Source organism: Chanos chanos, chromosome 1 (assembly GCF_902362185.1).
Source record: "Chanos chanos chromosome 1, fChaCha1.1, whole genome shotgun sequence".
NCBI lineage: Eukaryota > Metazoa > Chordata > Actinopteri > Gonorynchiformes > Chanidae > Chanos > Chanos chanos.
The window spans coordinates 40888101-40904941 of NC_044495.1; the positions used below are offsets into that span (position 1 = coordinate 40888101).

The 16841-nt window shown below is 38.6% G+C and overlaps 1 protein-coding gene across 1 annotated transcript; it reads right to left on the bottom strand.

Moving 5' to 3' along the window:
* Positions 1-236: 236 nt before the first annotated feature.
* Positions 237-12510, bottom strand: LOC115806757 (patr class I histocompatibility antigen, B-1 alpha chain). The gene is made up of 8 exons (XM_030767624.1): positions 12384-12510; positions 9918-10184; positions 2210-2488; positions 1474-1746; positions 843-956; positions 654-671; positions 473-527; positions 237-280 (listed from the first exon to the last, which is right to left on the bottom strand). The coding sequence occupies exons 1-7, from the start codon at positions 12439-12441 to the stop codon at positions 478-480; spliced, it is 1059 nt and encodes a 352-aa protein (XP_030623484.1). The 5' UTR covers positions 12442-12510; the 3' UTR covers positions 237-280; positions 473-477.
* Positions 12511-16841: the final 4331 nt, after the last annotated feature.

Here is a 16841-nt window from a genome sequence, read left to right on the forward strand (position 1 = left end):
GCATTTTAGCAGAACAGCGGTGAAAGAACAAGACTGAACTTCAATATATTCTTTGCTGTAATTATCAATGAGTGATCAACCTATTAATGAACCTCACAATCAGCTGATTTAACGATTGTTGACTGTGTGTGAGTGTACATACGTCTTCTTATGAATGTCTATGAATGTATCTATGTGTATGTGTGTACCTGTGTGTGTGTCTGTGTGTGAGTGTGAGTGTGTGTGTGTGTAGAGAGATAGAGATAGTGAGAGTCCTCTGTCTCTTCCTCTAGATGTTGTACTGCAGAGTAAACAGAGGTCAGACATGAGAGAATTTCACTTGATCCATTCACATAACGACACAGTGAAAGATATTTACACATTTACCCCAACTGTTTTACACAGACAAATTTACAGGCATTAATCCACTCTTTACCATCAACAGTCAATTCATAAAATAGTCATGTAGAATATGAAACACAGATATACTTACAGAGGTTAGGCATTTTGTACAGGTGTCCCAGAATTGTCTGAGTCAGAGTCTGCGGCTACAGTGAAACAGAAATGACAATGAATCAACATTCTTCTCTCACATAAACACTTTCTCAGCCATTAAAATTAACCCTATTAAACAAATCAAATAAAGCTATAAAAATAAGAGAAGTAATACTCACTGCTTGTCTTGCCATAATCTGCAAAAACAGACAGATAAAACAGGACAACATTAGCTTGTCACAAAAATAAAAGGAGTGCACTCGAAGGATAAAAGGACTTTCTCTCCACCACAATAAAAGGCCTTTCTCTCTACCAATATACAGCACACATGCATGTACTCACACACGCACAAACACACAATAACTCACTTGGACCACTCTTGGATTTTTTCCTCATGAAGAGCCCAACACCAGCAATGACAGCGACAAGGACAATGACTGCAACCACAATGCCAATGATGATGCTGGTATTGTCAGCAGCATCTGAAACAGAGTGTAAACATGTTGCAGTTACTGTGAAAAAACAAGTACACTGTAGTATTTTATGTCTGTAATACACATCTTAATGATCCCCTGCCTATAAGGATACCAGGGTGATTGTAGTGGTAGTTGCTTATTTTCAAATTAAAAAAAAAAAAAAAATTTTAGAGATATTACAACAGCGTAACATGTATGTTACTACAACTCTTGTGTGTTTCACTATTGAAAAAATGGTTCCCCTGACAAGAAAAAACCGAGCAACATTTTAACAAACTGAATATAAACGCTCAATGTTAGTGAAAGAGAGGAAAAAACAGAAACAAGTATGATATTGCCAAAAAACTGTCTAAAAAGACATAACACTCTCCCTCTCACTATAAATGCCTTATTCCCACACTTCCTTTCACACCTGTATATGCTCCACCTGTACCCTATGCCCTCTTGTCTCCACAACAATAAAAAAGTTGCCACAATAAAATGACTTCACATGCACTTCAGTTTTCCTGAAACTCTCTCTTACCCCAGGTCTTGACAATCCTCTCTGGAAGGCTCTTATGATCTACAACACAGGAGTACTGGTGCTCGGCCAGTTCCTTAGTTGAGACTGTCAGTCTGCTGCTCTTCTGGAAGGTTCCATCTTCATTGGGTAAAGTCTCTGCCAGCTCCACATCCTCATTCAGGTCTTGACCATCCTTCTGCCAGGACATCATCACCTCCTTGGGGTAAAAGCCTGTAGCACGACACTCCACTGGAGAAGAGGAGCCCTTCTGCAATACAGACACTTCAGGAGAGACTGGAGAGAGAGAGAGGAAGAGGCAGAGAGTGAGAAAGCGAGAGAGAGCGAGAGAGAGAGAAAGAGACTAACTAAACAAATATGAGACTGGTAAACGGACGTTACAAAGTTGAGTTAACAGTGGTGACGGTTGATTGCTTCATACAGGTGAATTGAACTGTGATCAGATAACCAACATAAACATCTAAACATTGCATTACAAAGTCTAAAACGTACCCTGCATGAGATAACTAAATCAATACTGTTTGATTGCACTGTAATCTTTTTCAGTGATGTCTGATCTTGCCTAATAGGAGTTCCTTATATTCTGTGTGTGTGTGTGTGTGTGTGTGTGTGTGAGTGACCTAACCATCTACTCTTTAAACACTGGCAGAAACCCATGTGTTATCATGGCAGTGAATATTCTACAGGACATGTCCTTCAGCTGTGTGTGTCTGTCTGTGTGTGTTCAGTGCTGCTGTACCTGTTCTTTCCAGAGAGCTCTTCCCATACTGCACATACTTCTTCAGCCATTCAGTGCAGATCTGGGTGTAGTACTGTCTGTCATTCTCAAGCAGTGCTCTGTCACCATTCCATCTCTGTACACTGATAAGAGCCTGCTGTGCTGTAGAGATATATCTCATGTTCTTCAGATCCAGTGACAGGAAATCCTTTCCATCATATCCATATTGATCAAACCCATTTGTTTCTCCAGTCTCATCATCCCACTCACAGCCATACATATTCTGGTAAGTGTGCACACCTGAGAGAAAGAGAGAGAGAGAGAGAGAGAGAGAAATCAGGAATCCATCAGTCCTGCTCGTGTGTGTGAATCAAACTCTGAAAGTGACACATTGAACCATTTCAGTACTGTTCACAAAAGGAGGCAGGTGCTCTGAAATTAGGAAAAAATGAGAGCGTGTTTGCATCTAGGCACATTTGTGTGTGTGTGTGTGTGTGTGTGTGTGTGTGTGTGTGTGTGTGTGTGTGTGTGTAAGGGGGGGGGGGTGCGCATGCGTGCCAAAGTGTGAATATTTTGGTCATGTGTAGTGGACTGCAATCTGAAGAATAATGTGTGAATGTGTCTCCAATATAAAGAGTAGTTATAGAGACAGTGTTCCACAGAGAGATCACAATATGGAGATTCAGTTAAATGTATAAATCAATAAACAGTGAGCGACAGAGAATCGAAAAAAAAACCCAAAACAAAAGTGGTCTCTGACTGAACAGAGTAAAACTCCACAGTTAAACATTTTGACTGAGGTCCTCTGATGCACACTGTCTGACACCACTTCTCTTACACTGGTGGAAAATTATTTTCTGCCCTAACAGTGTGTGTGTGTGTGTTTGTGTCTGTTTTCATTTTCATAATGCTTAACACAGGTCAAAAGTAACTTAATTCATGTATGTGTTATTGTAAAAGCACAAGCCTGTACAGCCTACATGACACACATGTGTATAGGAGGGGGAGGATTTTCATCCGTATGTGTGTGTGTGAGTGTGAGTGTGTGTGTGGCATGTGTGTCTGTGTATTTACCTATGCTCATACAAAAACATACTGAAGAGAGAGAGAAGGTTTACTGCAGTGAGTTGTGGATACATCTCTTATACCCACAGAGCCCTGAAATGCCCAGGGCTAAAGATAGAGTCCCCTGACACAGACAACAAGATCAGACCAAATTATGATCAAAGAAAAACTTCACATGGGCAAGAAAAAACAAAATCACAACGTGAACTTGAATCCTGGCCCTAAAACTGACAGTGTACCATGGTAATCTAGCTGACCTCATCACTGATCAGAAACTCAGAGACACACTGACAGTGGACAGACTGAGTGAGCAGAACCTGGACACAGAAACCAAACAGACACAGACAGACTGTGACTACTTACCAGAAACCAACAGACACAGACAGACTGTCACTGCTGATCAGAAACCAACACACACACACACACACACAGACTTTCACTGCCGACCAGAGCAGACAGACTGTGCTCCCACTGTGACTAAAGAGAGCTGGAGACAGAACTGCATTTCCTCACACAATACTGCACATACAAACTAATAAGAAAAAAGATATTTCCAAAAAACAAAGCATCCTTCCTGAGTTCCTATAATCCTACAGTAAAGAGTGTCTCCCATGTCTGTCAGTAGAGAGAGATGACTGTTCACTACTGACTGTGAGATATGTTGTCTCCTGACACAGTCTGAGGGATGACCAGTGACCCCCACTGATCTCCACAAGGACACAACACTCCATCCTTTTCTTTTTCTCTCTGCTGTCATTGTTCTTGTGTATGTATGTGGTCATTTTCTTACCTAAACTGCTTTTGTAGGGAAATGGGACTTGATCTACCTATATAAATTTTGTTTTATCAGAGACTCCATGTTGTTTTACGTATTAACTTTTACATTACATGCCTGGGCAATGCTGTTTCCACTTAAGCTTCATGAAGAGAAAGACAGAAAGGAGAGAGGGAAGTCTCCCTAAAACACTGTTATAATCTCTGTTAAACTCTATTATTCTCTGACCAGAACACTTTTTTTACATCAAACCTGTGCAGTTTTCTCATTAAGATACAGACATTGCATAGCTTTTTAAAAAGGTTTTCTGTATTTTTCATAAAACCTAGTATGTTATCCAGAAAAACAGTCAAGTATTTAAAATTCTCCACTACTGACTCTGTCTCCACTCACAACGGTTTGGTCTTTAATTGTGACTAATGCAGCAGATAGCTAATTCCTTTGTTTAGTTAGCACTGATCACCAAAGGATCTCCACACCAGCAAAGCAAATCTATAATATGATGAAAATATAAGGTAAATGTAATTAAGTAAAAAGTAGAGTTCTGAGTGTATGTGTGTTTGACTGGTTAACTACATTAATCAAAGGTCACATCACATGATGTGTCATGGTCTTCCAGTCTATACACTTAAGAAACACACACTTCAGAAACACCGAGGTGTCAGACACTGATTCCTGTCATTAGTAACCATGGATACATGTGCAGACTATTGTCCTAATGTTTGGCATAAATCTTGGAGATTTGTGTTTTATTTATTTATTATTATCTGTTTATTTTCTCACAGTGCAGTGAGTGTAGATGGCAGGTGTGTGTGAGATGACAGTTAAACAGCTGGTTCCAGTGCTGTGGTGTAACTGATAACATTGGTAACATGACTGTGAGGAGAAGGTGATGTTTTCATTCTCTCTCAGTGAAATGATGGACATTATTAACACACTAATGACCTGAGTGTCATGTTACACTTTATATAACATTTGGCTCTTACTGATACACTGTCCTTTATGTGGAGCCAAATAAATAAATCACTTTTACAAGTAGATAGAACAATGGAGAGACAAAAAGAGTGAGGTCAGAGAGAGAGAGAGAGAGAGAGAGAGAGATAGGATTAGGGTTCTATCATTTCCCCAAAAGGGAGTCTGTCACTCACTGACTTTATGACTCATATCACTCAGACTGTTTTTTGTCTAAATAACAAACTCAGATAATACACAAACAGCCTTTTTCTTCATTTCAGAGCTGTGATAATATTTTCATTATGACTCCAGTAAAAACGCAGTGTTCTCTCCATGTTCTATCACCCTGTCCTCTCCTATCACCATCATCCTGTCACTCTCTCACATCCAGCCAATCAGGAGAGACAGTGAGAAAACCCTACCCCCTAATGATGACAGTGTACGGTGAAAATGATCTGACTGATCTGGATGTGTGTAAATGTAAACTATGGTTCCCATCACACTCATGTACTGATAAAATACTGGTCTTTCTCTGACTCTGTTAGTGCGAACTAAACTCCAGTCTTATTAGATCAGATGAACAGTGTGTGTTGTTAAATGGATAAAGTGTGTATAAAGCCTTGTGTTTGTGTATCTCTGTAAGAGACAGAAGGAGAGAGAGAGAGAGAGAGAGAGAGAGAGAGAAGAGAGTGAGTGAGTGAGTGAGTGAGAGAGAGAGAGAGAGAGAGAGAGAGAGATCAAGCTCCTCTGTATGTTCTCACACATCCTAAGTTTCCTCCCTTAATTCTGGTCCATTTAACCAAAGGACCGTGCTCTCAACAAACCCAACACAGTCACCTGAACACTTCAATATTCTACAGAACACTTCACTGTGTATTCTTTACGGCTGTTAAAAAGGCCGTCTGTTCCTTTGAGACTTTGGGGACTGAGAGGCCAGTCACTGGCCAGCAGAGTGCGTGTCTCCTGAGTCCTGCGCCGAGAGTGAAGACAGGCAAGTTCACCCACGGCACGGGGAGTCACCAGGCCACCGAGAGCTTTAGTTCAATAGTGTAGATCCCTCAGTGTACTGATCATTAGGATAGTTACAGTGGGGTTTGTGCGTCAACCAAAACCCTAAGTTGTTCCCCTGTGTTTTCCTTTGAGTAGTTCTGTAATGAAGCATTAAGAGTATGTAACCTGAGTGTTAGCTCGTTTGCCGTTTGAAGTGGCGATTGTGAGACGGCATAAACATCGAGATGTTCACAGTCAATAGGTCGCCTTTTCTGTCAGAGAGCTGTGTATTAAAATGATCAAGTGTATGTTTACTGTGTATATAATATTAAGATAGGTAATGTTGATGTCCTTTGGGGAGACTGACTTCCCTTTTTCCACTGGTGTAGGCACACAAATGCTCATGTGCCCTACACGTGAAGGTGCACGCTCTAGCCTCACGGACACTAACCGGACCGTATGCACCTAGATAGAGAGCAGTCTATAGAATATCTGTAGGTTACCCCTAAGACAGCAGTATATGTTCATGCTATTCTGGGTTCATTAAAGAGATTTGGGAGGATGTGTATTTGATATTTACAGTATCATCTGTGTACTTAAGTCTGTTTTGTATTCTGTTTATATTAAGTCTATATTTGTATTCTGTTTACTCTGTTTATGTTTATGGAAACCACGTCTCAATACCATAAGTTTCACTGCTTCAAGTATAAACACAGGACCCTTTACTGCAACAAGACCCGGTGGTCAGAGCCCCTCTTCTACAACCACACCAGAGCCCTGACCGCACTCTCCACAGTGATATGAGCAGTCCCATCAGCACAAAGTTCACTGTTTTTCAACAACGCACAAAACACAAGCAACGGATTTTTAGTCCAATTCAAACACACAGTACACAACTGTTCAGTCATCAGTCACTCCCTCAGTAAAACACACTGTGGTCTGATGGGAGTGAGAGAACAGACCGTCAGTAAAACGACCGGTTACTGACACACACTCCCTGTGTTCGGACTAAATTCTCCAACACTGAAATATTCACTCGCGTGCACATTTTAAAATTTTATTTTTGTTTTGTGTAAAAAAAAAAAAAAAAAAAAAAAGTCACGCCGAGCAGCGCAGGCACGACCTCATGATCTAGAACATTCAGTGGGGATTTTAAAACAAACAAACAAACAAACAAACAAACAAAAAAAAAAGCTCCTCAAAAACCCCCGCCGCCATCCATCACACCTGTTCTCCTGCCTCACGTCTCCGCACCGCTTTCCCACAGCGCCTCTCTCATCCTGTCCAAAACCAGAGACTGTCATCTAGTCACGAATTATCACAGCAGACAGAAAAAAAAAACCCCACATCATCTGTCACGTGCCTGAGCTTCCTCACCGGGCATTCATCCTCCTCATCCTCACACACTTGATTCTCTAATTCCTGTACGGTTACCTGGGCGCTTTTCTCTGTTTGTTAACCGGGGCTCGTCTCCAAAGCTTTAGTCGCTCTGAGAGCCTTTGAGCTGGATGTGAATAAAAGGTCATGTCAGTGGAGCTACTCCTCACTGCGTTCTCTGTTTTTAAGACGTCTGTCTCTCTCTGTTCTCTGTCTGTCAGCTTGGATCATATCTAGACTCTGAGTAAGTCATTCGGTGCTCTGTCCTTAAGACTTTTGACTGTCAGACCACAGCCACAGTTTGAGACCAAATCAGAGAATTCTTCTGAAGTGGAAGACTGAGTTATGAGATTTCTGACAAAAATAAAGAGAGAGAACTCCATAAATGACAGGCTGTCTGTTTCCTGAGTCGTGTGCTTTGCTCTCCATTTTATATGTGTGTGTTTTGGGAGGCAGGAGCAAGGTGCTGCATATGGTGTTGTGTAGCTGTGTACTGAGCCTGTCCTGTACTGGGATCTGAAGGGAAAAAGACTGAGAGTCACAGTAAATGTGAGACAGAAGGACTGTGTATGGTACAGTCATATGACTGCTTTTTGGGCCAGTGAGACATGAGACAGAATTTTTTTTCCTCTTTTTTTTTCTTCTAAATAAATAATCATAAATATTTTGATTGTCCATTGTATACTATAAACTCAAGTGTTTGACAGAAACACATAGTATCACTTGTCATGTTAATATGCTGTCTTTATTTTATTTTATTTACTATGTTTTTTATTTTGACACCCTGGGTTCTCCATAAAAATGGACAGAAAATTTAGAGGGCTGACACTCAGTATCAACTCTCACACTTATTACACATAATCATCCGTGTGTAGATACAGCAGTGTGTGTAAAAAATAGCAGTGTATGTAGAATCAGTAGTGTGTGTAAAATCAGAAGTGTGTGTAGAGTCAGTAGTGTGTGTAGAGTCAGTAGTGTGTCAGTTGATTGTATTTAGTCACAGAGGACTGAAGGACATTTAACCCTGTTACAGAGAGACTGCACTGTTTTACTCTTTCTACTCCTATGAGGAGAAAACGCTACCCATGACACAGTCAATATATGACAGTCTGTGTGTCGGTCTAATATAAATATATCTGACCCGAATAACAAGTACTAACTAAACAACAGCAGTATTATTAACAATATAACTGTGGGGTTGTTCATGTGTGTATCAGTATATAATGTTGTAAATATATGACAGTGTTTATGGAACTGACATAACTTATTATCGTAAAAATTATTAAATTTGTATTAACTGCACTGTGTGTATTGGACAGAGTGATTAGTATTAACTGTACTGTGTGTGTATTAGACACACTGATTTGTGTTAAGAGAACTGTACTGTGTGTATCAGACAGACAGACAAGGTTATGATGGTGTGTGTGTGTGCGTTTTCAGCTTCACTGGGGTTGACACTGATCAAATGTAACTTCATTAATGTGTGTGTGTATTAGTGTAAAAGCGTGAACTTGTGTGGCCTACATGAAAGATCTGTGTATGAAACATGGAGCATTTTTATCTGTGTAGGTGTGTGTGTGTGTGTGTGTGCATGTGTGTGCTTTTGTGGGTGTCCATTTGTGTGTGTATGTTTGTGTGTGTCTACAGTGATACACAAACATGCTGAAGAGAGAGAGTTAAACTGTTCATGTTACAGCAGTGAACTGTGGGGTCCAGTAACTAAATACGACTGAACAAAATGAGATAAACATCCAACTGAAACCCTGCATGTAAAGTTTATAAAAGTTTCCTAACAGTACAAAGAAAAACATCAAACAACATATAACACAGGTCTGAATTAGACCAACATCCACTGCTACTACACACCCAAAAGAGAGAGATGTAAATTTCTGTTCACATTTCACACAAACACAGACCTCATCTGCCAAGAGCTGAACATGGAGTCCTCTCCACCTACTGCTGAGACTCCCTGAACTGACACCTTAAATGATTTAAACACAGGACACTCCACCTCACAACATGCTGACTCAGATAATGAGACCGGACAAAATTATGATAAAACAAAAAGTCAAATGTGTTTCACATGGGCAAGAACCAGCAAAATCCCGGCATAAACTGGGCCTAAAACTGGCCTTAAATGGGACATTCATCCCTATGACAATATGTCTGGACTGTCTTACTGTTTCTTCCTCTATTTGTGATGCTGAGAACACTGATATATTTTGGTGACATCTCTCCAACTGAAAACCAGTGTGTCTGCACTCAACAGTTTATTAAATGGCAGACTACTCTTGGTTCATAGCAGCCATCTATGTGTTTATATGTGTGTGTATTCATGCACATCTCTTTGCTTCTTCATTCAAGTCATAATAATAAGGTTTGAAAATGCATACCCTCATAATATCTGGAACAGTGCGTGTGAGTGATAAACTTCCCTGTGCAGAAAGTATTTACTTGCAGTGGGATTATAACAATGTTTCAGAGGACATGAATGTGTGAATGTACTTTGCGTGTGTGTGTGTGTGCGTGAGTGTGTGTGTGTGTGTGTGTGTGTGCGCGTGTACACACCTGTTGACTTTGTTTGGTTAAAGCGTTCCTTCGCTATCTGGATGTTGTTCTTGAAGCTCAGCTGCTCACCAGTGGCAATCTGAGTCTGGCTTTCCCAGTAATCCGCTCCCTCTTTCTCTTTGATCCATTCTGTTTTAGGAACAACTCTTTTCATGTCACTGTCATAGTACATGAACTGCACACCATCCACCAGACCCACAATGGTGAACTCTGGGAAGTGGACGTCTCCTGACACAGCCGTGTAGAAGTATTTCAGAGAGTGTGTGTCTGTGAACAGATACAAGGGTAAACAGGAGGGAATGAACACACTGAACAACCCCTTTAAAAACCATATTATCAAAAACAATATCATCCACCTTTATACTGATTGGGAACAGTCTCAGAATATTAGAATAGTTAAATGAGGAGTTTTTTGATTGAGGACAGGAAGAAAATCAGAGCTATTGATCTACACACTGAGGACTGCCTTCCTTGACTCTTCTAGATTCTGTTCACTAACTTGGGACAGGTTGTTCTGCCCTTGCAAATTTTAAACTAAAATACTTACAAACAGAAATATCAGTACATCCTTATTTTGTGACTTAACTTCACGTTTGCAATGACATAAATATATGCTTACATATCTAAAAAAAAACTATACTAACAAACATTTAAAACGAGGTACAAAACATCTATTTAAAATAACAGATATCAAAACAATCGACTCAAGATGACTGGGAATAGAAAACATATGCTGTGCTGCCATCTAGTGGTCATTATCAGTACTTTTCTCCTCTGATGAAATTCGCTCCAAGACGAGAGTCAATACAAAATGAAATACAAAATTACTCTTACTGTGGCATAATGCCTCAGAAAAGGGTTGAGCTTTTTGTATGTATTACTGTGTAAGCCTTTATACATCTACTCTGTGTATAGTTTGTAATAATATATCCAGGAAACAACATAATCACTAATTAAGCAGATGGTTTGTGAAGATTATCAATACAGTACAACTAACATGATGTATATGAATATATTCATCTTATTCATAAACATAAATGTGGCAGTGACTTAAAATATTTAAAAATGTTCACTGATTTAAAAGTGTGCCATTTTACATTGTTTCTCTGTAGTCTCAATGCTCTTCTCAAAACAGACTTCACATTTTCAAGTAAAATCATCAATCAATACAATATGTGATGCCTAAACAAATACTGACTACAGTCATCAATCTGGAATGATCCACACAATCATTTTTTGTGCATATAATTTTGTGTTGGTGTTTTGATAAAAAAGAAGTAATAATAATATGCAGATAACTGTGTCCACTGTTTTGGAAAAACAAACTTTGCAAAGGTGACTATGTGTCTTAACTTGATGACAGTCACTCCTCATTTGAACTTTGTGTAAAGGCTGCTGTAATCCATTTTAATATACCTAGATGTTTTTAATCTACAGATCCCTGATTCTTTCATCTGGTACAAGTAACTGATAAAAAAATGATCCCACTGAATTTTTATTTTCAGTCTGTTATTGATATATACTGATCTAATTAATGACTCTGATAAGTTATACATTAACTTCATGTACTTTAAAAAAAAAAAAAAAATCTCTTCAGTGTAAACCAGCAAAAGTGTTCTGGTCATGAGTCAGACACACTTAAGCAGACATCAGTCATCAGTCATCAGTTACCGGGCAGAACAAACATGTCTATGTTACTGAAGTGAAACTAACATTACTCTCTTAACATTAAATATTATGTCTAGGGCCAGGTTGACTAACACAATACCACAAATTTAATATTACCGGGAAAAATTACATATCTTTTCTTATTTTCCTCAGCCTAATGTCTAATGTTGAGAAATGGTCCTGCAAATAGAAAATTATGTGTTCTTGAACTCTGACTTCTCTAACACTGTAACAAAGAAAATGTTATAGAAAAAACTGACCCTACAGCTGCATTCTGATAGCTTACCCATTGCTTCTTCAAAACGTCAAAAATGAAAAAATTATATGACAAATCTAAGGTATTTATGTACTTATTAAAATATATGTGTGTGTTTGTATACACACACACACACATATATGGGTGAGCACGCTTTAAAAGTTACTATGGTCATCTTGATCCATTTTTGCTATTTACTATACCACATGATAAAACTGTTAAAACAGTTCTTGCCAAATCTGTGATTGCCTTAAGATCAGTGGAAGCACAATATGCCCCGAAAGAGATAACTACGACAGGCTATAAATACACTACTGCGACACGCTAAAAAAACATATACCAGACTTAAGCTGAAGCAGATCGTGACAAATACTCGGTCAAATCTATAAATAACGCGTAATTTTTTTTACTCATATAGTCACGGGTCACAAGAGGTTAACAACGAATTCATTTGAGCCCTAAATCTGCAGTGCGTTATTCAGCTAAGACGACTATAAGAACTATTCTCTCACATGAACGTAAAATCAAAACATAAATCTTACCTGTTGACGCGGAATGTAGGAAGAAACCAATAAGTAACAGCGGCAGCACTGACTTCATGATTTAAATGGTTCTGATATTGGAATTCAGGCTAAAGTTTTCTTTCAGCTAAAGACAGAGCAGCCTTAATTATACACCTAAACTGTTCGCAGCCAGACTGACAACTACGGTTGCATTAGGGTAACTAAGACTAGGATCCGACCCAATCAAAAAAAGACAGAGCATCTCTGAGCCAATGGGATTTTGGAAAAAAAGTAAACTCAGCAATCACTAGGTTAAAGCTGTGACAGGAGGTTGCTTTCGAAAGTGAAAGTTTTATATGGCCTGTCTGAGGTAAATATTTAAGCTGTTGATGGTATCCACAGCAGCGATATTAACATTATCATTACTATGGTGTACAACTTGGTATGGTGTACAGCTCCTTATTACTGAGGCAGAACAGTATCACAAACAGAACTGACTAACGCGTTTTTTAAACTAACGTAACATACTCACGACCTTGATTTTCACAGCGCTTGGCAGCATGCATTAAACTGCATAAAAATCCAGTTGTGCATTTGTCAGAGCTACTAAACTTAAAATAATGTTCTTAAAAACAGAAACCTCAGTGTGTTTACATGGCTCTACACATTTGAAGAGTTCATAGGTTATTATATATCTGTATACTAAGATATTTACACATTACTGGTGTTGCATTCAGTATAAATGTTGTATTATTTTCATGAGAAAATCAGTCTAAAACAAGGATCTTGTCATGGTTAATCAAACTACACCCACTGCAAACTAGCCCTAGCCAATGCAGAAAAAAAAACAGTTATGAGATATGGATGTCAGGTGTCACTGAGGTTGTTTTATATGTTTATAAATGTTTAAAAAAAACACAACAGTATAGATATAGTATTGATGTCAAGATAGGTGTTGTCGCAAGACTTAGATGAAATGATAAAATACAAGTGGCTATGGATGAAAACAAGGAGACTATGTGATCTGCTAAATGAAGTTCTGCTGAAAGAAAGACAGAATGTCATTTCTGTGGTAAACACTATTGTGTTGTCTGTCAATGACTGTCTTCTTGAGCCCACTTTTTATTTTATGCATTTGTTTCAGCTGAAAGTTGACTTTTTAATCAGCAGAGAACAATTCTACAAACATGTGAACCAAATCAGGGCATCAGTAAAATCGTGATGCAACAAAGTGATTACACATTTTAGTTTTCTTTTCTTTTGCTGCAGATTTACAGGTAGTATTGATGCCTGTGAGCAAGGTGTGTCTAGTCCATCAGTATGATATGGAAAATTGCCTGGAAAGTCCCTGAAATGTTAGCTCTCACACCGTTTGATCTTACACTGCCCTCTACAGGCTTTCTAACCTTCTACCCCTTTTCAAGATAGTTTCACACATTTGAGTTATGCTGTGAATGCTTGGTTTGAACACCGGGGTGTCGTGTAGGTAAGCAGGCATCAAGGCTGGAGTAAACCTCCAAAATGAAGTATAAATTTAGCTAGTGGATGGAAAATTGAAATGCCACCAGTGCTATCTTGTCCTGTCATGTAAATACAGTAAATAATTCTAATAAAGGATGACTCATAATGTAAAGGCATGTCCGTTTAACTGATATTACACCATTGTTCCACAGGGTGTCAGTCATTTGAAATAAGAACATGCTGCTACATCACACCACTAAATGTCAGCTGCATTGTTTGACAGTTCATTGTATGCTGTTATTATAATATAGAACAGGAAATCATTTAAAATATCGATCACATTTAGTACATTATGGATTAAACACATATTATTTCTAAAAGATCTTTTTCAGATGATCCTCACACATATTAATAGTTTGTTCTATTTCTTTATTGCTCTAAAATTGTTGTTGTTGATGATGATGATGATGATTATGATGATGATATCATCATCGTTGTTGTTGTTGTGATTGGTTATCTTATGGGGGATATTCCAGAAAACGAGTTTAGTGAAAACTTAGAGTTAGTTAACTCGGAGTAAATAGTAAACAGAGATGAAAGTAACGAAGTTGATTTTTTTTGTACTTATACTTTTTTGAGTATTTTTTCAAAACTGTATTTTACAGTTGATTTGTTTGCAGGGTTTTGCAGGGGGGAAAGAAGAAGCTTCAAATGTTCTACAATTTCTGTTAAAAAAAAAAAGTTGAGGCATACCTAAAGACTTGGTAAATAATGCTTTTTTGTTTACTAATATAATTATTCTGGACCTTTTTTTTCATGGAACCAATTTCACATTTTAAGTGGCTCTGAAAAACTACTGTAAATCAGAGTTTGTCCGTTTTTCCTTATGAGATGTAATTACATGTATTGTCCAGTAGGGTTCACCAGAGCACACATTCGTTTGCTTGAGTGACTCAGTAATGGAAACAAATCACTGGCAAAGATGCACTTACACCAGAGAGAGACTATCAAAGCAGTAAAACATTCTAACAGGTGTTAGAAACAAAAATATACTTTCATTTATTCACGTTAAGAGAAGCTTCTTTAAAATGTATGCGGTACTGGTAGATGTTAACCCTCTGGATCTTATGTTTTAGGATCCTGTCAGCTGTACACTGGCATGGATTTCATTGCAGAATTATTAAAATGAATGCTTAAGTTATTCCTGAAGATTAACATAAATCTAATTTCTTAGACAACAATTTATGCTTTTCACTTTCAAAAAGGAGGTGGCCCTAAGCATTATGAACAATTTCCACCCTATTTCCAAACTGCCAAGACACTGGAAACTTGGTTAATGAATTTGCATGATATTTGTATGAGAACAATATTCTTAACTCACTGCAGTCTCGTTTAAAAGCTAAGGTCAGTGCTGCGACTACTACCCTGAAAGTTTTCAGCTGTAGTATTAGTGCCCCTGACTCAGTACAACAGTGTTCCTGTCAGTGTACAGATCTATTCAAGGTCTTTGTCCTGTGAACAACATTCTGCTTCCAAAATGACTCCACAACACAGGGTGAAGGTTTTTTTTACTAGTTTAGGACTTATTTAACAAACTGGACTCACTACACTTATGTGGGTCTTCTGGTTTTATTAAGTTTATACTGGAGTTGTAAAAAATGTTACTCTCGGTCCAGTCTTTTTTCTGTTTTACATCAATAATTTAGATGCAGCGTCAAATGTCAATATCACTTTGTATGTTGATGATTACTCCTGTTGTCTTGACACTGCTTTACCAAATATTTAACAGGAAAGCTCACAGCACTTAAAGTAATAAAAATCAAATTTAAACACTGACAATGTTGAAAATCATTTTTATCCTCAGACAATATGTAAAACCTTTTCTAATAATGGTGTTCCCATTGAACTTGTGTCAAGAAACTTAGATTCTGGGTTGTGAGGGGTTCAAATTCAAATCTCCATACAGATACACTTGTCCATAAGTTAGAAATTAAATTAGGTTTGTTCTTCAGGCATAGATCATGTTTTTCATTTGTTTCCAGAAACAGGTAAAAATGACAGTGAATATTTTATGGTATTTGCAAATTCTCCACATTCTTAATTTTAAAGACATAATTTACAGGCATGCAGAAAAATGGGCTCTTTGGACATCATGCATCATGGAGCTTTAGGACAATTTTATGGTTTTAAATCATAAAGTTATCATGTGTTCAGTATTGATGGTGTTTAACTGTGTCCCGAATGTGTGTGTGTCTGTGTGTGGTTGCGTGCTCAGTACTGTGTTCAGTGTGTGTGTGTGTGTGTGTCCCTTTTATTCTCCAGTTTCACCATCCCACTCACAGTCATATATCCTCTGATTATTGAGCACATCTATGAAAGAGAGAAAAATGAGATGAGGGTTCCAACAACTCTCCAGTCAGGATCTCTGCCCATGCCTGTCAGTCCAAACCAGATATGACTGTAACACATCAATCCATGAGCCCTTCTGCACTACAGACTACACTGCATATAACCAGACCAGCATCGATACTTTTCTCTTCTGTTTTATGGCAGTGTTTCTCAATCCTGCGCCTGGGGGACCCCTGCTCTGCATATCTTTATCTATCCTTGCTCCAAACACCTGATTGGTGTGATTAACAAGCTCTTGATTAAATCAGGTGTGCTCAGCTAATCGAAAGTGCCACTGATGAGTTCAGTCAGGTAGGTAGAGCAGGGAAAGATGGAAAATGTGCGGAGCAGGGGTCCCCCAGGAGCAGGATTGAGAAACACTGTTCTATGCCACCAAATCTGCGTTCCAAATTAGAGTCTCAAACACTCAAATTCAAGAGCACTCATACACTCCCCTCTCCCTATAACATGTTTATAAAGCAACACATCACACAACAGCTAGAGCTGCTGCGCTGAACAGAGTGTGAGTTCGACATAGTGATGAAACTCTCTCATCAGTGGTGGATGGTCAATGGTGCCTGGCCAGGTTATTGGTCATTGCCATCCTGAGCCTCCCTTGTTCACTGTCTATTTACCCACCCCCTACAC

Bases quoted from the DNA above. Each gene is read 5' to 3' on its own strand.
- LOC115806757 (XM_030767624.1), bottom strand. From the start codon at position 12,441: ATGAAGTCAGTGCTGCCGCTGTTACTTATTGGTTTCTTCCTACATTCC. The intron at 10,185-12,383 runs GTAAGATTTATG...ATCTGTTCACAG, and splicing joins CCTACATTCCGCGTCAACAG to ACACACACTCTCTGAAATAC. The intron at 1,747-2,209 runs GTACAGCAGCAC...CTCTCTCTCCAG, and splicing joins GAGCTCTCTGGAAAGAACAG to TCTCTCCTGAAGTGTCTGTA.